Source organism: Populus euphratica, unplaced genomic scaffold (assembly GCF_000495115.2).
Source record: "Populus euphratica unplaced genomic scaffold, PopEup_1.0 scaffold179.1, whole genome shotgun sequence".
Classification (NCBI taxonomy): Eukaryota; Viridiplantae; Streptophyta; class Magnoliopsida; order Malpighiales; family Salicaceae; genus Populus; species Populus euphratica.
The window spans coordinates 335,692-357,849 of record NW_011500059.1 but is presented as its reverse complement, the minus strand read 5'-3'; the positions used below and the strand labels follow the sequence as shown (position 1 = coordinate 357,849).

General features: G+C 29.9%; 1 protein-coding gene and 1 long non-coding RNA gene across 2 annotated transcripts; both read right to left on the bottom strand.

Moving 5' to 3' along the window:
- Positions 1 to 747: 747 nt before the first annotated feature.
- Positions 748 to 2,948, bottom strand: LOC105108010 (two-component response regulator ARR8). Its single transcript, XM_011002137.1, has 5 exons — positions 2,348 to 2,948; positions 2,149 to 2,252; positions 1,963 to 2,040; positions 1,459 to 1,529; positions 748 to 1,329 (listed from the first exon to the last, which is right to left on the bottom strand). Exons 1-5 carry the CDS (start codon positions 2,454 to 2,456, stop codon positions 1,002 to 1,004), a joined length of 690 nt encoding a protein of 229 aa, XP_011000439.1. The 5' UTR covers positions 2,457 to 2,948; the 3' UTR covers positions 748 to 1,001.
- Positions 2,949 to 13,168: 10,220 nt separating this feature from the next.
- On the bottom strand, positions 13,169 to 14,443 carry LOC105108009 (uncharacterized). Its single transcript, XR_838979.1, has 2 exons — positions 14,260 to 14,443; positions 13,169 to 13,222 (listed from the first exon to the last, which is right to left on the bottom strand). It is a non-coding gene; the product is annotated as an uncharacterized LOC105108009 (long non-coding RNA).
- Positions 14,444 to 22,158: the final 7,715 nt, after the last annotated feature.

Here is a 22,158-nt window from a genome sequence, read left to right as displayed (position 1 = left end):
GACATGAAATGGGCGGAAATGATTTGAGATATACATGGATTAAAGTACTATATATGGTTGTTGATTTTTCAAGGACTGATCGATAAGTTTTGTTAAACCACAGGGGTTAAGCTACTCTAGTAGATTTGTTAACCATAGCTTTACCGGATATATATCTTACTGATAGATAGGTTGGCAAAAGAAAAGGCAAAAAAAAAACAGATGAACGTGGATTAGGAAATTAGCAGGTGGGAGTTTATGAACTATGAAAATATGCTCAGGGTTTGATGAACTTGGCAAATCGTCACGCTAGTCAAGGAACCTGAAAGGGATACCAGAACCCTTCCTTCTCCCGTTGCACAAACATCATCTTCTGATGATATTTGAATGTGAACACGGTTAGAGTGAGGGATACAGAAACAGACGAATAGATAGAAAGGGAAGACACATGTTTCAGGCTCAGCTACTAATATGGGCCTAAACTGCCAATCAGAATCAGTTCTACCATGGATTTCAGAGTCAAGTCACATGAAGATGCATTGATGACAGAAAATGACATTATACGGATTCTGCCAACAAACACAAGGACCCTTCTCTTTAAAGTCGGGAAACAATCTAACATGGTCCATACAAATGGTTGATTCTTACCGCAATCAAATTGATTTCACTTTATAAACTGTAATCTTTTTATTTTAATTATAAATTTTACACTCTATAATCCTAATTAGTCTGTGTACCTACTAGTCTTCAAAGTAAGGACGATTAGGATTTAACAATTATAAGGGCCTGTACAATTTATAATATTCATCGGATCAACTCCAAATTTAAGTTACAATTTTTTTTTTCTTATAGCTTAATTAGCAAAGACAAAATTGGAATGAAATATTTTCATGTAAAAACTGTATAGATGAAGCAACTCTATTCTACACTTCTGTTGAGCCTGTATTAACCAGCTTTAACATCTAGAAAGGGGAGAGAATATTATCTGAATTACATTGTAAAAGAGAGCTCCCCCTGATTTATCAGACCATAGTAGTAATGCCATTGTATCTAGGTCTGGCTCTATCTGGTGATAGCCCTTCTTCCATAGCCTTCCTCTTGTTATTGTTGGGCTGTAGTAGTAGTGCTGATGGTTGTGGTTGTGACTCAGGCTGTGGCCGTGGCTGTGGTGATGGCTGCTGCACTGGTTGTTGCTGCTCTTCTGACTGAATATCTGGAATTTCAAGCTCTTCTTGCTCTTCTTGTTTTTGGTTCTTGATTTTAGTTTTCATCATGTGAGGTTTAAGCCTATTCAAATCTGATAGTCTTACTGGCTTCAAGAAAAATTCATCGGCTCCCTCCTCTAAACATCTGTGTTATGGATGAATTATGCTCACTACTCAGTTTTATGACATCAAAAATCAAATTATAGTTTCCTTGTATTTTTTCCACAAAAGGCAAAAAAACATAATCCAATTCTAGCTTGGTTTGGTCTTTCACCTGGTGATCCTTGAAGGAACATTTTCAGATGACATGATCACTACAGGTATGTTTCTGAGAGATGATGATTCCTGCAAGATCAGAGGAAAAGGAATAAAAAAATATATAAGTCTCTTTAACCACCACTGTTTGATTTCATGGTAAATAAATGTGCATTAAAATCTTTGATGTGTGACATGACACGGGAAGTTAGCACACAGAAACATAGGAAATCTTTGAATATCTTGACCTAGATTTGTTTGGATACAAAATAGGTGGCAAAATATTCGTAATAGATCTTCTTTGAGATTCTCATGCAAGTGGCAATAATAGAACACATGTCGACAACCAATCAACTAACATCATTTAGACCCTGAAGATTTCTCAACCTGGGAAAGAATTTCCAAGGAACCCATTTTGCCAGTAATAGAAATGGATCTCAATGGGAAAGATTGAGGAAAAAGAAGGGAATATATGATTACTCAAAATGAAGACAAGAGAAAGGAAATGATAGAAAGCTTATACCTTTACTTTCTTGAGCAGATCATAGCCTGTCATGCCAGGCATACAGTAATCTGTAATAATAAGATTCACTTCCACTTCCTGCAAAAGCTCCAAAAAACAAGGAATAAAATCAGAAAAGATGAAAAATTATCAAGAAAGATGAGGTATCTCTACATTGAAGGAGGGGGGGTATTAAAAAAACTTCACCTGATGATTGCTAGGAGAAACATAAGGTGTGTCTGGGTTGCTTTGTTCATCTTCTTGTAATCCCAGAAATTTTAAGGCTTTGCTACCAGAATCAACTGTAGTAACTGTCATGATAAAAGAATCAGAACCCAACAAGAAAAACCATGTCTCATGTCATAAAAACCATTCCTTTTTTAACCAGAGAAAGTAAAGTCAGTACCTTGATAGGATGATGTCTTGAGAAGCCTCTCAATCAGCTTTCTATCTATTAAGCTGTCATCAACAGCTAAAACATGAAACTGTGAGTGTGAATCCCCTGTTATTGCCATTGCATCAAACTCCAGATCCAATATCACCTCAATATAGAGCGCAATAATACAGAAGAAGATTCTGGTTTTTGGTTTTGGTTATGCCATGTATTGTTTTGTTTTTGTTGGGTTGGGTTGGGTTGGCTTTTGTGGTGTTGTCTCTATAATGGAAGGAGGAGAGTAGAAAAGGAGGGGCGTATTTTGTAGTAAAAAAATGAGACCTTGACAACAAATTCCACGCACCCCACAAAGCAAGATCCGACCAGATATCTTTTCAAATCTTGCAAATTTTCCAAGTTGATTACAGGATTGAATTATAGGGCAAGCAATGCATAAAAGAAAAACACAAAGGCCTGATAAATAAAAGAATAAAATCTACATGGGAAATGTTAAAGCGGAGGAGGAGATTGGGGGAGGTGGGTTTTACCTACATGGCCCAGACCACTACACAGAACATATAAGGTGGGAGTAGAGGACTCTATAAATAAGAACGATGGGGGGAATGGGGAAAACAGGGAGGAAGTCTTGGATGAAAGCAAAAGGGAAAGCAAAATACATGGAGAGAGAAAATGAATAGAGGGGTGGCAGTGGGACCCATCAAAATCCCCCGAGAGATTCAGGTGATGTCAGCAGAGGTGCCTTTTTCTCCCTAATGTGAAATCATGTGGCTCTTACCATATCTTGAGCAGAGGGAGAACGGTGTGGTCTGTGGGCAAAGAGAGGCCAATTTTCTGCCTTGATTCCCTTTTAAGATTTGCTTCCCATGCCCATACATCACGCCCACAAGCTCATAGCATCACAAACTCATAGAACATTGCTATCTTTTCATTTCTTTATGTCCATCCTTGCTGCCATACATGCATCTAACCAGGTTCCGGGGAGCTGGCAATTCAACTCTTAAACCAATGAAAATTAAATATTGAATGGCTATTTTAATAGTTCCATTAATTTTCCGTTGGCTTAGTGCTTCCAAGTAGGGTTGATGGTTTTCTGTTTGTTTTAGTTTTAGATTAAAATCAATAATCAAACTGGAATTTCTGAACAGATTCTAGTTTGAGGAGAGGAAATTAGGCTTTTTTTTTATAAAAAATTTGGTTTAGGATTCAAGCTTAACAGATTGGGTTTGGTTTGAATGATTTTAGAAGTATAAAAACAACATTTAGTTTGAACTTTTTATTTGGTTTTTTTAATATTTTTACTGGTTCAGTTTTTTAATTATTTTTTTATTTTCTCAGGTTTTTTTTTTATTTTTTTTCTCACCCCTACTTCTCATAGTAAAGAGTGTCTTAGTATGGTTTTTAAAATATTTGCTTAATTAACTCACATTATAATTTTGAAAAAATTCTATGAAAACTCTCTTTAAACTTCAATTGAAGAAATTATAATTTTTTTAAATTTACCTTTTCAAGTTCCAAAGGCAAAGCACTAAAGTCAAGCAAGTGGTATATGGATAATTCTCCTATTAACATTTTTTTTGTTTTGTCTTAACAAATAGAGAATTCTCGGATTTTTTATATATTAAATTTAGGTTTCATTTTGATGGTAAAGATCATAAATAAATTAACTAAATTAATATATTTTTGATGTTTTTTTATTATTTTAATATCATGGTGTTAAAAATAATTTTTAAAAAATAAAAAAAAAATATTTTAATATATTTTAAAATTAAAAACATTTTAAGTAACAAGCCCTATCATATTTCCAAGCATCTTTAATCTTTTAAAGCCATTTCCAAGATCATTCCCTTATAACTTTCTGGAAAGCCATCAATTTTCTTCAAGATTGTTATGAAAATAAGTCAACAAATTCTACGTCAAATATAGTTATGATAAGACCCAAAATATTTTGTCTACCGTGCTATAAGATTTCTACTACTATTAGTAATTGTTTTTAAACTCCACGTGAAGTTGACCAAGACCAAGAAAAGTGTGAAGGGATTAGCGTTAATCCGGGGTAATCTAATTCTTTTTCTTAAATGATTAAATTAATTTTTTTAAAAGTGATAAATTTTAATAGGATTAACCAAGTCGTAAATTAATTTAAATTTTTAATAAAATCAATTCTTTATATATATATATATATATATATATATATATATATATATTAACATAAACCGATCTAAATCTTGTGTTAATCTATCAAAACTTATCAAAATCTTGTAATTATAAGAACAGCAACAGTAGATAATAAAGCTTAGATCCATTAACAAGAAAACTAACTAAAGCTAGCAAACGGCATTTGCAAATAATAAAGTGATCAAGGGAGAAAATTTTAGTGGGGCAAAGTGTAGCTGAAAATCTTCAAGTTTCGTGCCTTCTCTTTTGCCCTTAGACTGCACAATTGGATCCTGTAAATGATGAAGAAAAGTGGTCAGCATTTTGACAATCCGCGTTAGCTTTCTTGGTGATTGCAGTGGCTATGATTTCCTTTTAGAAAGGGCATATTTCTGCTCCAATAATTTTGTCAATCGACCTCATTAGTGAATCAAAAACCATGCACTTCTGCTTTTATCACAAAGGCATGGTAGACTAGACAAGAGTGCGAGCCTTGGCTGTTCGTCTAAAATATGTATTCCGAGACCTCAAAGTTTATTTTTTATTGTAATTATAAAATATGATTTGGTTTTGCTGGTCAATCAAGTGACCAGTTGATTTCAAATCTAATTCACATCATTTTAATTAAAAAATTCTAGTTAATTAAGTCATTAATCCATAACTTAGATCTTGAATGAGTTTTATAACTATATCTTTCACTATTACCACCAGTTTTTATATATTAAAATTGAGTGTTATTGAAGACATCTCAATGAAGGTAAAAAAATTACGAGAGAGCCAAACCTTTGAAGTTTTGTTTAAAATATAATTATTTAAAAGTATAATTATGATTGTTTTTTAAAATGTTTTTTATTTAAAAATATATTAAAATAATTTTTTTAATTTTAAAAAGTTATTTTTGATGTTAGCACATTAAAATGATATAAAAATACTAAAAAAAAATTAATTAAAAACAAAGAAAAAAAAAAAAAAAATTAATTTTTTTCAAAAACACTTTTAAAACATAAAAACTAAACATTAGAAATTAACAATATATATATATATATATATATATCTATGATTTTGGCTGATGACTATCAGTTTATGTAATATAAAAATTGAGTGTTTAATTTCCGTTTGGCCGAAGGCATTTAAATGAGGATCGGAAAATTCACAGAAATTCAACATCTTTGCTTGAAATGTAAGCTCTAGAGGTTAAAAAGGAGAAAGGATGCATGCTCCCTTGCCATGACAAGATCTTACCCCCTCAAGTAATTAATCATGAGATGCCCAAGTTGAAATCAATTTTAGGTTTCAATTTTTTTTCCCTTCCCACGTTAAATATTTGATGTGATGGCTCCAGGGGGGTTTACAATTTATATTTCAAATAAATTTGTTTTTAATCATCTCAGCACTCCCAAAATATTATGGTGAAAAGAAGACAATTACTGCTATGCATTCCCATTGGAGTGCTCCCCGCTAGGGTTGTGACCGCAGAGCTAAATGTCTCCCTAATTAAAGTCTTTCACCAAACAGCATTCAAATTTTGTGAGAGTTCGTGTTCTCCTTTCGGACCTTAATTATTTGGATTTTGTCTTGATAATAATAGGGGGAATAAACAAATATTTAAAAGGTAAATTTCGTGCCACATGTTTAATTTCTGTTTTTTAGGGGAAGAAATTCTCTACAATATCAATACTGGGGCTCTAGAAAAACCAGTAAAAAAATTGAGTGAAGAGAAACGACTGCACATTGAATGAATGATGATTAAGAGGGAGGAGATTTGCGGATGATCATAATTAGAGGATTTTTCCAAAATTACACTATTTAATAAAACAAAACATAGAAATACTTTGCATTTGTATTTTTGTGCGGTGTTTTTATTTATTATTATTTTTTTAGTTAGATATCTTCATCGATTTATATGCACTACAACTAATTTATAAATTCACTAAATACCTTACAAAATTAATAACTAAAACATCATACAAATAAATATATATATATATATATAAAAAAGAGTCCCTCCAACTATTAATTACTTTGTTCCTTTAACATTTTTTTATTTTTTATCATCAAATGTTATGTTTTTTTATAGTTTTGTCCCAAAATAGTTTTTTTTCATATAACATACTACTAATAAAAAAAATATGTTTTCATCATAAAAAATTGATTAACAAGATATATTTTCCTCTATAACAAAATAATTTGACAGTCAATTGAGCATGATTATTTGTTATTAAAACAAAAATTAAAAATATATATATAATTTGAAAGAAAATTCCCTTTTCATGGTTAGCTACAAACATTAAAGAAAAATGAGAGATTCCCCGACACACTTTAAATCGTTGGACAACCTGTCACGTACAATCCAATCCTGCAAGATTACTACAAGTTATTTAGTGGAGCCATGTAAGCAATTGCCAAACATTACATATGATATGATACCCCCCTCCTTCGCTACACCAGTAATATTAACTAGGATGTGTGAGTATATGTACCTGTGTGTGTATATGTATATGTATATGTATATGTATATGCATCAAATTTCATTTTTATTGATATAAATTTCAGTTCCAAATTTCATTGATTGGACCAGCATGGTCATGACTCATGATCACGTAGATAGGGAAGGTTTTTTTGGTTTTTGTTTTGTTATTAAATTTAAAAGGGCTTCCTTGACACTCAAATCTAGTTGGGCTTGAGTTAGAAAAAAAAAATTTAATAACTCTATCAAAATTTAATTTGTTTTTTAAATTAAAATAAGATTAATTTAGATTAATATATTAAATTAATAATACAAATCTCGGATTGAATCAATAGCTACATCAAGTTTAATAACTTTGTATTGGTAATTACATGAGCATGGATCGATTCTATTTAAAAAAATCTATTTATAGAAATAATGAATAATTTTACAAAGTCAGAGCACACTTGATGAACTCTACAGTCTAGTGGGAAAATGGGATGAGCATGCAAAACTAAACCATTTATTGTTTCGCAAGCAAAATCAACTTTAGTCACAAAATAGTTTAATTTAATCAGCTAGTTTTAAAATAATATTATTATAAACAAATTAAAAAAATATATAAAAATCTTGTTGGCAATGTCCAATGACTAAAACTTGTTCTTATCTTCACAGGTATTTAGTTTATAAAAGCATTCTTTTGATTTTATTTTATTTGCTAGAAGCTAATTGAGATACTATAAATTTTTTACCTCTAGTTCAACTAGACCCTTATCTCACGTCTTATGTTCCAGATTAGATCATTTAAAAAAAAATACAAAAACAATAAAAGGATATTGCTAAAGAGTTTTTTTTCATAAAAACAAATCAACCATGCATTAACTAAAAAACAATATATATTGAACAATTTTTAAAAAAAATATTAGAATGGTAACATGTTAAATAAAACTATTTCTTTTTAAATATTAAAACGATGATATTTTAGAATAAATCAAATTAACCTTAGCTAATCCACAAAATTTCCAACTTAGATTATGAGACAATAACAACATCATAAAATACAAAACGAAACAAATTAGAAAGCCCAACTCCCAATAAGCATAAATGTTTTAGGATAAAAATAACACACACACACATGAACATACATAAGTTAACCATGCAAACTTATTAATAGAAAGTAAATAAAAAATAATTACGAAGCTTAATAATTAACATCCTAAATGTTGAAGGTCAAAACTAAATAAAAAATGAATTTTAAAAAAATATCTAAAAAAAACTACTCGATTCTACTCGATCTCTCTCTAAACATGTGATTTAAGTTATGAGATCTAGATAACCATTTATAAAAAAAATAAAAAAAATCTTGAAACTTAATTCTCAAACCAACCCAGCATTGAAAGGCGAAACTAAAAAAGAATTCAATTCTTTTTAAGAAAAATAATAACCCTAGTTAACATAAATTATCTGTTAAACGTATGACTTAGATCTTAAAATTAGGATAACCCCATAAAAAAAAAATACAAAGCTCAATTCCCAATAAACCCAGTGTTAAATAATGAAATTAAAAAAACAATTAAAATAAAAGATCAAAAAATAATCGAAGTCAATTAAGGATAACCTTCCAAACCCATGACCTGAGTCATGAGGCCTATATTACTTCATGAAAGGCAAATAAAAAAAATTATGAAACTTAATTCTCAAGCAATCTAATTATGAGGGTTGATATTGGAAAAAAAAATTAATTAAAAGAGATCCAAAAAAAATAATAATTAAAAAAATAACAATCAAATTTAACATAAAAATAAAATGATAAGACCTCTTGTTATTTTGAAGAGAATGGATGCAAGAACCAAGAATAGGAAAAAGAAATGATTAAGGAGAAAAAAAATAAGCCTCCACACGCCTTCAATAACAATATGAGTTGTACCACTGGGATGACCTTGCCAAGACACTTTGATAAACACCACATATGATAGTGTTACAACATCGAAGGAAGTTGTACGTGCTACAAGAGCGTAACTTTCTATACATATTGGCATATGCAATGCATGCGTCAATTCTTTTTTTATTGTCTTTTTATCCCAGTTCTTGTAATTGTTATTAGTTTCAATATGATCCCTCAAGCCTCAGTTATTTTGGATTAATAAAATTAAACTTTATTTTGCAAAATCAAATATTAATTAGATGTTAGAATTTTTCCTCGACATCGCAAGATTCCTATTTTTTGGCAATCAAAAGGCATTGTGAAACCTAATCCCAAATAAACTTAATTTTAAATGATCAAATTGAAAAAAAAAAATAGTGATTGAAAAAATTAGGGTAAATCTTTTTCCTCCTTCTACAATTCAATATCTGATTCTTTTTAAGAAAAAGGAGCTAAACACTTAACTATTGTTTAAATTTGATCTCATATCTTCAATTATTTTAAATCAATAATTTTTCACTTAATTTTGCTAAACCAAGCATCAAATGAGTAATGAATGTTTTTCTCGACATACTAAAATCCTATAAGTCAGGCAACTAAAACAAACTACCAAATCCAATTCCAAATAAACACGACTTTAAAGAGAAAAAAAAATTGAGGGATCAAAATGAAAGAAAAAACTAAAAGAATAAATAAAAAGCATTATGAATTACTATTGTAATTTATGGGTGAATAGTACCACCCACCCTTTAATTAATTTTTTAATGAATAATTATACAATAAATATCGGTAATATCTCATCCAATAGGTTTGCCACAAACCGCTAATTGCTAAAATCTATTAAAAAATTACATTATTTGGTTTCATAAACTTAATCATTTTTAGCATGAGTTTACAGTCTATAATAATCAATAATAAAGAATAAAGAGCATTTACACGACCTTTTTTCTTTTTTTATGTTCTTTCTTTCTCTTTTAGGTAAGAAATTAATAAGGGTAGAATTATATTATAAATAGATAATTACCAAATATGTAATTTTTTAAAAAATAATATTATGACTTATGAGGTATTAATTAGAAGGATCTACCTGTTATTTAATTGGTCTTCCTCTTTAAAACGGAAGTTTTCTCATCCTATCACATCTACATTCCATAGTTAACCACTAAATGTTATCGTATCTGGCATGGACTGGTAATCCAAATGTATGTTTGCAAAGTATTGATGTCAAACTGGTAGGGCTTGAACCATTGAACCTAACAATATTAATTGGCCAAATTCTATAGCAATTCAATTATGCTAAAAATGAAAAAGATAAATTTATTTTTTCAAATTTACTAATTTTAATTTTTTTAGTTGAACCATCAAATCAACAATTTAATTAGCTATATTAATGGAACATGTCTTAAACCATACCTACAATCATTGTTTACAAAATAAAAGGGTGAGACTTCATGATGCAACTTAAAGCTAAAAACAATAATTAAACTAAGAACATGAAATATTTTAATGGATAAAAGAAGTTGTAGATGTGAGCCCTAGATTTACAAGCTTTGTTTTTCTAAAATAATGATAATGATGTCTCTCTTATCTGAAGCTTTACAAAACTTTAAATAGGTCAAAAACCCTAATTCAAATAATAAAAAAAACAAAAAAAAATTCAAAATCTAAAATTACAAAGAAAAGAAGCTTAAAATCCAAATTAAGTAAGAAATCTGAAAATAAGAAGAAAAATCACAAAAATTAATCAGAGGGCTCGATGAGATTTTTTATATTTAAAGACTCAACGGTCCGTATAGCAAGACAATGACTACTATAAGGGAAACAACCTCTGGAGACTCCTGTAAATATTTAAGCGTGATCCAATGATCAGATCAAAAGTTATGATTTTTTTGAGTCATTATTCTAGTCTAGTAGATCCTCATTTAGTTGTGGCAAACTCATACTTGATTGTGCATAACCATTTGTAATCGCAGGTCTAATTATGTCACTTGAGACTTGTTGTTTATGGTTTAAATTTCATTTCCACATCAAAAAACCGTCTCACCCTAAAAGTTTAAGTTGTTGGGTGAAATCCAAAAATATAATTTATATTATTTTCTAACACAACTCTTCAAATGAAAAATTTTTGATCTTGAAATTTACATAAACTCACGTTACCTTGTGTTTAATTTTTATCATGTATAATAAGATGGTGAGAATTGAACTTATGACTACTTGGTTAACAAAACTCTGATACTATATCAGAGAATTATCTTAATTCAATAACTTAAATTTTTAGAAGAGATTCAATAATAGCTTTATATTATTTTTTAATATTTTTTTAATCTTAAAATTTACTCGACCAACTCTACCTTATATTATTAATAAAATTTAAACATGTGATAAATTTAACAATAAAACTCAAACACCACCTCGAAGAACTACCCACTCAAAGTTACCAAATCAAACCCTAATTGTCCTTGCGCTCTATAATTGCCGTGTTTGTTATGCAATCTAAATGCTCTGGCATGCCATTAAAGTGGCCAAGATACCTTTGTTCATGAATCGCTGTAGATGTTTTGGCCTTGATGGGTTGATGTGTACAAGGCTAAGATGGACTGGGTGTACACATCCAGGCCATCTATATCTCACCATTCTAGACAAGGTTTCTGCGTCCATCACAATAGTGTGATTCTAGCTGAGCTTGTCTGCCTAAGAACCAACCTCACACGTTCACTCGTCAGATTTCATGATCGCCTTGGCCCTACCTTTGCATCAATGACATTTGGTATTTCCATCGACCAAATATACAAGTCTCAGGATCTTGTCTAATATTATTATCTAATAATTATTTTTATTATTATTTTAAAATGAATTTGATTTAATGCCCACGCATGTTTACACAAGGGGATTGACCTTGAACTATAAATTATTTAAATAATCGATGAACATTTAGGGCTCGAACCCCAAAATTTGCATGTGGATGTCAGAATTTTGAAATTCGTTGTCCTTTCGCGACAGATTATCAATCCATGGTGTTGAAATTCGTTCTGCCAATGATGTGCATCCACAGCTGCCAGATTATGTTATCCTAGAATGTTATAAGATATGCTGAAGTTTTTTCTTTTTTAATTTATCTCCTTCAAGGCACAATTTTAAGTTGAACTAGCTATAACTTAGCCTCTTTAGTTTAATGAAAAATTAATCCTTGTAGTTTAAAAAAATGTTCTAAAATTCGTTTATAATATAGTTATTTTGTCAAATCTATGTTGTTTTTCAATTAATTTGTTAAAATAGAAAAGGGAAGACAAAAGGAGATAGATGGGATTTTTTTTATAGAAAAAAGGCATTTAAAAAAACTATATATATATATATATATATATATAAAGTTTGGCACAATATAGGGATTACGTTATAATTTACTCTTTCAAAGTTTATGTGATGCTGTCATTTTCTTTTTTATCTCAAGATCTAGACTCTTACTGCATTGTTGAGTGGCACATAAATTAATTGTCTAAATTACCATTTGGAGCTTAAATCAAAGATTAAAGCTTGAAAATATCTCTATCGATTTAATAGGATATATTATTGTAAAATGTGCTTTTACATTATGTTTCTGGCTTTTTATATTTTTGGGCAAAGAACTTGACAAAATCATAGTTAATTTTGAATACATAACACTTTTTTTTTTTTATCAAGGAAGGAACCAAAAATAATTTCAAAGCCCTAAACTATAAAAACCAGATAAAATGTGAGAACAATTCAATCGAAATTAAAAAAAAAAAAACAAAAAGACCTTATTCAAAGAAAAATTCCCTTTCAGTTGGAGTATTAATAATACAAACACACTAAATTTCAAGCCCTAAAAATGCATAAATCTTCAATCAAACTCAAATCCTCCACTTCCTCTCAAGCCCCTCCACACCATCGTCATTGTCGTTGTCCTCTCCTCCATCTCTTCATCTGGTCAGACCTATAAACCATCAAAAATTGTTGAGAGGGTCAGATTAGGTATCCACAATGTTGGTAGTCGGCCAGAGGCGTTGGAGAAGCTTTGCAGTGATTAAAAATCAACAACGAGATTGCTTGAGGTCTTAGTCGTGATGCAATGATGGAAGAGGAGAGACTCTCGATGGTCCAAAATTTATGGTTTTGTCTTTTTTGTTGTCTGGAAGGAAGGTTGAAAGGGATTGAGATATTAAGCTCGAAAATTAATGGAAATATTTCTCTCTCTCTCTTATTTATTTATTTTTGTGAATCTCTCTCTCTCTTATTTATTTATTTATTTTTGTGAATAGTTTTTTATGATTTTTCTTGTAGTTTTTCCCCCTTTTTCTAGTTCATTATTTTTTAGCATTATTTGATTTCTATACTTTCCATTCTTGTTTCATTTTCTTAATTGTTTTAGTTTTTTCTTATTTTTTTAAGTCTCCATGTTGATTGTCATTGATGACTGTACATTATATATATATATATATATATATTAATGTTTTAGTTTAGTTGCTTAAAATAAAAGCAGGTAAAAATTTAAAAAGATAAAAATAATATTTTTTGAGGTGTAAAGAAGAGATTTATGTGTTTTTTCTCATTAAATGTAGTGGATAATCTAGATTTTTTCTCTAATTATTAATATTGAAAAAAACTGTTGCTCTAAAAATTTAAAAATTACAATACTATCAAACGCGCACTAAATCTCACACTATAGCACAATTATACTAATTTTAAAAGCTTCCATGGTGTGGACTCAATTAAACATATAATAAAAACTAATTATCTCATTTGATTAATATATAAATTAGTTTAAAATCAATTATTTCACCCGCCCTCAAAACCCTCCCATGATATGAAAAACAGATTGGCAAGTAGAAGCCGATTTGTTTGCTCTTTCCATCTGAATGCGGGTAGAACGGTAGATTACACTAACTATATGCGTGTTTTTTGAGTTTTGACAAATTTCCCTTACTACTTAAAATAATTATTAAATTCCTTCTAACAAAATGATATAAATTCATCAACACAGAACCTTTTACACTCGGTTTGATAAATTAATTTAGTGATTTATTAGCACACAAATTAATTATATTTGGTTTGTTTTTTATTTAAATTAACCTGATCAAATTTAGATTATCATATAAATCAATTGTTTGTTTTTTATTTAAATTAACCTGATCATTATCATATAAATCAATCTTGTAATTCAATTAACTGGACTACACTCAAATGGAAATTTATCAAATTAATTTTAAGATTTTTTTTTAATTTTTATTTAAAATAACATCATTTTATTTTATTTTTCATATAACATTGTTTTATTTTTTTATTTTTAATAAAAAAACATTGTTTTTTGAGATAAGGTTAGATTGATTTGTTGATCTCCAAGTTAATTTGATCAATTATCAGAACCTAAACCTTGGTCCGAATATGATAGTTACCTTGATCTTGATGGGTTTTTGGCGTGGCCACCTTACGGATCAGAAAGCAAGTTCAAAATCAATAAATCAAAACGTACATGGTGTGTTCGTACGTAATCATGAGATGCAAACCATATTGTAGAAAGTAGAAGACTACAAGCTGGGGAGGCATATCTTGTCATCACATGGCTTGTTGTCACACAAATAGAGAACTTTCACTGAAGAAATTCTACTTGATTAGAAATTAGGCTTTTTGGGTGCCAAATATATATACATACAGGGTCCCCTCCTTTTGCTTCTCTCCACATGGTTCCCTCCCTCTCCTTCATTTCTCCCATATCTGAAAAAGAAGATGGCCTTAAAAGTTGATTCTGGGTACCGCGTTATATATATTGGCATGTAAGTGGACAGTCATCATGATCTTTTAGAAAGTAGAAGACTACAAGCTGGGGAGGCATATCTTGTCATCACATGGCTTGTTGTCACACAAATAGAGAACTTTCACTGAAGAAATTCTACTTGATTAGAAATTAGGCTTTTTGGGTGCCAAATATATATACATACAGGGTCCCCTCCTTTTGCTTCTCTCCACATGGTTCCCTCCCTCTCCTTCATTTCTCCCATATCTGAAAAAGAAGATGGCCTTAAAAGTTGATTCTGGGTACCGCGTTATATATATTGGCATGTAAGTGGACAGTCATCATGATCTTTTATAATCACCCTATCAACAGAAAAAAAAATCATCATCTATTATAATCACTGTTAACTTGTTAAGATACGGCTTCCATGGTGGCTCAATTATGTTCCAATGAAATATTGCCTTCTCAAAAAAAATTATTGGTTTTTCCTTTTTTTTGGGGGGTCTTGAGGTGATTAATTAAATTTCAGGGTTAGTTTTATAATCTTTTCAATTATGTTCCAGCGTATTTTTATTTTTTTTTAGTTTTATAATCTTTTCAATTATGTTCCAACGTATTTTTTTTTTTAAAAAAAATTCTAATCTCTTTACCATGGTTTCTTCAGTCGAAAGGTCACTATAGTAGTAAGTTAGGAATCCTTACGTTCGAAAGAATGATTCATACAAAATAAAAAAAATAAAAAAATTGTTATAAATGGCGCAGAAAGAGTTCACAAACTAACCCACCTTATTTTTATTATTTGACCTATACAACGAAAAATTGTTTGGGTCAATGTCAACGAAATGACAATGTTGGCATGCTGATAAATTCTGAACATGATATGGTGGACCTAAGTCTGATCCTCTTGGAGATTCATTTCATTAATGGCGAACTCCTATAAGATGTGCCCCTTCAACTAAAACATCATCCATTTATGAATATTTCACCCTTTTCCCCCCTTGATTATCGAACATAGACAACTGGGTGGATAATACAATATTAAAAACAAAATCAATCTTTTTTTTCTTCAAAAAAAGAGTCAATATTCGGCTAATGTCTCTATATTTATCCTAATTAACCGAAAGACTTGGAGGGAGAAATTAAAAAAAGGTTTCTAAAACTACATGAAAACATACCACAAATTAACAAAGAGAAGAGGGGGTGGGTGAAGGGATGAGAAGGAGGAGGCAACAAATTAGGTTATTAATAGATCAGTTAAATTATAGCGTCTCAAAGCTTCGATACAATGAATCCTCCACAGCAGCTATTAGATTATAAGATATAGTTTTACTTTGCAGATATATCTTTTGGAGAACATACAAATTCAGACAGGAGATTAGTTAAAGCTCTATAATCAACACATAAGATTAGGTCTTGGGTGCATATCATGGCCAAATCATGGGCACCATGGCTTAAAATAAAATAAGTTTCATATAAGGCCAACCCCATTTGCCCAAGTAGGAAGATTTAAGCAATATAAAATTAATACCACAGATAGATATTTGAAGCGGAAAAGCTTAATTAAACCATTGTAAGAACCAACAGGGACCTCGGGAATCATAGCTGAAGAACCACTTTTCTAATTTAAATTAAAAAATTCACTAGACAAACAAGACTGGATTAAGCCGATTGACTGAGAGACATTGGTTTGTTGCTTTCATCAAAACTGTGCACCAAAATGCTAGTCTTTGTTTATAAATATGGATGCCAAGAGTACAAGTAACTTCAATTATATATACACACATATATATAATTTTTCTACAAAATTTAATTAGGTGGATCATTCAATTGCTTGATCCATGAGAGGAACGCAAGGTTATAAAAGTTCTCTCACATCTTGTTTATCTATGTATTCTTCTGCAAATGATGCTGTTCATGGAAAAATAACCAACAAAAAACATTAACTACAAAACCCTTGGCTTGTTTAGATGAACCAAATGATGCCATATGTATTAATAATTCCTAACCAAACAAAATAGTAATTACAAATCATTATCATCTTTATCTCCCAAACAAATAATGGGAAGGTCAACCTTCAATGGGATGATAAAATAGATTTTCTTGGATCTTCTTGAGCACATGAGTAGATATGGTGATGGGCGTTTTATCAAAGTCAATATTAATTATTTGATATCTATTTAGCTCAAGCATTACGTGTTATGCTTGCCTTTCTTCGAAGCAAGCCGTGCTGTACATGTATTTTGAGAAGAAATTAAGCCTAATGTACTTTGATTGACTCCTTTAGTTCTTCACACTTCGATTTCCATATCTGAGGGGAAAGAATCAACCGAATGTTGGAACAAGTAGCAGGGATATATATATAGGATGAGAATTTGATTGCTTGATGTGTTGGAAAAATTCAAAGTAAAAAGGGTATTTTATCAATGAAATATTCATTGGTTTTAAATATCTCGAGTTTTTGCAATTGTTCTCGACTAATTATCCTTGACTTTTACTTCTTTATTCATGGAAAATGTAGCGAATTTTGTTTCCTTGGATGAACATATAGGTATAGATTTCATGTCAATATGCAATATATCAAAACTAAATTATATGTAAAACATGTCGTGGATGTGATTATGTATTAGATAAATAGGGTGAAGTTCATGGAGAAGTTCAAATGTGCAAGCTGATAAATTCAGTCGTAATTTTATATTTAATCATTGAATTGGATTTAAATAGACCCGGTTCTATAGAAAAGTAAGCTTTCTCTGACCAATTAAGTTACAGAAGGCCTTCAAATTAGGTTTAAAATATATTGTTTTAATTATTTTTTCTAATTGATATTATATTTTAATTATTTTTTATTTAGCTTTGGATTATTTTGGTTAAGCTAGTTCTTACCTTCAGTGTATTATTTTTCCATCAAATTATTAAATCACAAACTTTTCATAAAATATCACAGTTCTCTTTACTCATTTCTCTACATTTTAGAACTATAACTTTAGAATTTAAAAATCCAAGTCCTTTATCCGCACTTAGATGCATCATTAAAAACATGTAATTACACTAAAAAATTAAATTCAGGTGATGCATGTTTTGATGTTGTTTTGAAAAATTAATAAATGAAAAAAAAATATTAACTTAATTTGAAAAATCCATTCAAGTAATCCCTCCCCCCCTCCCTCTCTCTCTCGTCTTTACATGCTAAACTTAGGTTAATTACGCTAGATACAACACTACAGTGATTGGGACAAAGGAGGCAATCTCAAGAGATAATTGTATTCACAAAGATCCCTTTTGGGATTAATTTACATGCAAATCAAGTAGTAGTAAGAAAGGCTACAATTAATTTGCACTTTATAGAGCAACCTAGCTCTAGTTGATAGCTTATACACAGACAAACCCAGCAAGCCATTGGGACACTAAAACGGATTAAGTTAAACAAGGCCCTAATTCCACTTTACCATTGTTGCAAACGTGCACAGAGTCACAAACAACACATACTATTATGAGAAAAAGTTTACAAATTATCTTTTGTATATTACCCTAATTAGTAATTACATTTATACATGTTCATTCAATTCTTAATGGAGTATAAAATATCTTACCTATCAGTTTTTTTTTCAGTGGACCTTTTATTTCAACTTCTCTGACCACTTCGGTTTATATATCCCAGCAAGATAATCAAGTGATAATTTCCAAAATGGCTCCCTAATTTTTAATTTTAGGAAGTCAGGAACTAGAGGAAAGATCTAATATCCATAAAAAAATATTTCTCCACATTCCATTGCAGTTGCAAATATTCTCCTACAATTTTCCAATTTTTTTGACAATTTAATTAATTGTTCTAGCAATCGGGTAATTTGCATCTGATAATGCTTAGGTTCTTTGATTTTAATAATATGTTAAAAATACAATGGTTTGATATTTAAATGTTGACTTGATCAGTATGGTTTATTCGAGTCACTAGATTAATATAAATTTTTAATTAAATCATAAAAAAATCTATTTATTTTTTAATATGATTTAATTTAAATCTCAAGTATTTCATCCAACCAACTGGGAGATCTAGGCTTTAAAACATGAATGTCACTTGATATCATCTATTATAATAGTTAAAGGCTGGGTTTAACATTTATAAAACAGAGAGCAAGAAGATGGGGTTACGAAGGGAAAAAAACAAAAAGGGAGCAAACTAAAAAACAATTGAGAATAGAGGGATCAAATGTAGGGTTAACCCTCGTGAAAAGTGAACAGCTTGCATGAGGCAGATGGACATGGCTGATCCACAGACAGTGTCCAAAGCACAAGTCAAGCAAACATCTTCAACAAATTGTAGTTATTAACTGTTTCTAAAAGTGGATGGTCCCAGTCTCGCATCCCAATAAAGGTTTTGCCGTTCCAAACAAAAGATCCTTTATAAGCTGGGAGCTTTCAGGAATCATGATTCTTGCCGGGCATTGTGGGTCGAGTTTTCTTTTCTAAAGAACATGCAAAAGGCTATCCGTGGGGCTATGGCGTCCATGCCTTGTAGCCTGCTTTTCTCAGAAGAAGAAAATAGGTAAGCAACGAAGAAAAGAAAAGAAAAAAGTTGAGCAAATTTCAGGGAAAGAAGAAGACCGATATATACATATAAAAACATGTCCTTTGACCCCATGATAGTGTGTTGGCTTTTATAATAATAATAATAATAATAAAGAGCTTTATATTTGAATTTGTATATAGCTTGACAGAAGACATTAATGCAGCTAATAATTTAAGATTTTATTAACATAAAATAATAGAGGGGAAACGAAAGAAACATAGTTGGGTGCAAAATATATATTTCTCATAAGATAAACTTGAAGGGTGCAATTAAGAAATTCAAGATTCTTAGAGTAAAAAACATAAATTTCTATAGTATAGGGTGTCATGGTCCCCTTATCATTAAACTAGGCTTAATTCTTCCCACAAGAAACATTGTGCATGTCTTTTTCATCCACGAACATTTTAAAAATTCCATTACACCTATGTCGGGCCAAAGTTTACACCTATTTTATTTAATGGTTTTAGTTTTTTGAAGCCAAACTAGTGAATTTTCTTATTTTTAATTTTTTTTTAGTTTTAGTTTTTTCTCTTGATTTGGTATTTTTGGTTATTTTTCTAGATTTCTTGGCTAATCGGTGTTTTAAAAAACTCATAGTTTTACTAATTAAATAGCACATTTTATTTTCCTCCAATTATTATTTTTCAACAATTAAGATATGCTTAGGCCGAAGTTTATTATCAAAATTATTCTTTATGTTCGATTATTAAGCGACATTTTCATTCAATTATATAAGAGAAATTTTCTTTCATTTTATAAAAAATTTAAATATAAAAAAGTAAATTATTTAATTATTTAATATATGAATTACATTCAGCTCATATAAAATTTATATAGTCATGCAACAAGACATGTAAAAAATAAAATACACACACACACAAAATGTTTCATCATTTTATTTAATTAGATGATTAAAATAATTTTATGGTTGTCTTGAGTTATTCAATTCATTCATTTATTTTTATTGTTTATAAAATAATTAAAAATTATTTACCTTAATTATCTTCTTAACACATGTTATTATTTTTAAATTTAGGAAAAAAAAATACTAACACAAAAAATTAAACCTACCTTCTCCCACCATCTTAAAAGTTGTCCTCAGATTAAAAAGTATAAAAATAGGATCAAAGATAAATAAACCACTTATATCATTAGTTAAACTTTTCGATGATTGGTTTTCAGCGTGTTTGCCATTAAAATCACAAAGAAATGATCCACAGTCAGACGTCCAAGATTGAGCATGTTCGTGTATAATAATATTTCTTAGTGTGGATGTGAAGATATATTTAATTTTTTTTATATCCATCTTTGCTTTTAAAAAATAATAACATGCACGGTTAAATGAACATGGTGATCCACCCTATCTGGCTGGCCAATTATACATGCGATTCTTTTATTTTTTTATTAAGAAAAAAGATGGATTTCTAGAAAATGGATACGAAGATCTTTTCGCCAGCCTGAATTTAGCAGGATTTTATTTTTATACCGTGATAAGGCTTCACTTTGGGATTTGCAGGTCAATCATGGGAGTTGCAAGGCATCTTTATAGTTTTTGAGTATATTTTAAAAATACTTTTTATTTAAAAATATATTAAAATAATTAATTTTTTATTTTTCTCATATAAAATATTAAAAAACTATTTTTAAATCAAATATATTTTCAAAACGCAATTAAATGCAATTTTTACACAAAACCAACAGTGGAGTTATTTTTCAGTAATATGATTTTATTTTTGTGTTTCAAAAATATATTTATAATTTTTTTTAAAAAATTACTTCAAATTAATATTTTTTGATATTTTTAAATTATTTTGATATATTCATATCAAAAATTATTTTTAAAAAATAAAAAATAAATTATTATAATATATTTTTAAATAAAAAATATTTTAAAAACAATTATTATTACACTCCCTAACACACTAATTATTCATATTATATACAAGAATATATTATGATTACACTTATTATAATAAATAATACATCAAATCACAAACATTTTTTATACACAAAAGCTTCGTTGCGTGTGATTTTTAGGGTGGAATTATGCATTGCTTAACCCATTCCAATGCAAAACGGTGCCCCTAAGACGCCATATTGGGACATTTGTAAATGTCCTTAGGATATCTTGTTGGGGGCATCCAAAATCTTTCTCAAAATCATTTCTTGCTTTGGATGCCACATGAATGGATTATTAGAAAGTGCCTTGAAAGAATATTAAGTACAAAAGCTTCTTTACAAGCAATATTCAACACCGGATGATGAAAAGATATAAAGCAAATAATGCCACTTCAGAAAGTAGAAAGTATCTCGGCAGATTACTTAATTAGAGCCTAATTACGCTTAACAAAGTCATTGCAAATAAAAATGAAGAACCAATCGGATTTCAAGCTCGGTTATTTTCTACGTGGACAAGATTTTTTTTTTTTGGGAAAAGGGACATGGAATTTTAGGGCAATAATTTGTGTTTGAGTGGGGCGTGGACAAACCCTAAAAAGCATGATGTTTCCTTTAGTTTGAACTTGTTCTTGGGCTTGGGTTTGGACTTGCTTGCTGTTCAATATTCATCCTGGTTTTTTCTGATAATATGAGATGAATCGAACAAGCTTAAGAAGCTAAGAACATCAACCTTGCAACCCAGATGATAAAAGTGATTAATTTTTTTTCTTTCACGAGCAAGTTTAACTCAACAAAAGCAATCAATTAAGACGTTTATATGTGAACTTTTGGACTCAATAGGTTGAAGCTTGAAGGAGTTTTCAAGCTTAAGTTCTCCAAGAAAATGAGTACTTTGACATTGACGGGGCTAAAGTGATCAAATTATATTTGATAATGCTTGGGGAAAAAATTCAATTTGCTTGCTTTAGGCTCTCTTAATATCACTCCTTTCTTTATGGTCAAGCAATGGGTGGACCATGGGTCTTCATTTTCCCCTCTCTTTTATAAAACAACCATGCATTTACACTTGGTTTTAGACCAGACA

Bases quoted from the DNA above. Each gene is read 5' to 3' on its own strand.
- LOC105108010 (XM_011002137.1), bottom strand. From the start codon at position 2,456: ATGGCAATAACAGGGGATTCACACTCACAGTTTCATGTTTTAGCTGTT. The intron at 2,041-2,148 runs GTGAAGTTTTTT...GAGCTTTTGCAG, and splicing joins TTTCTCCTAGCAATCATCAG to GAAGTGGAAGTGAATCTTAT. The intron at 1,330-1,458 runs GTGAAAGACCAA...TCCATAACACAG, and splicing joins GTTCCTTCAAGGATCACCAG to ATGTTTAGAGGAGGGAGCCG.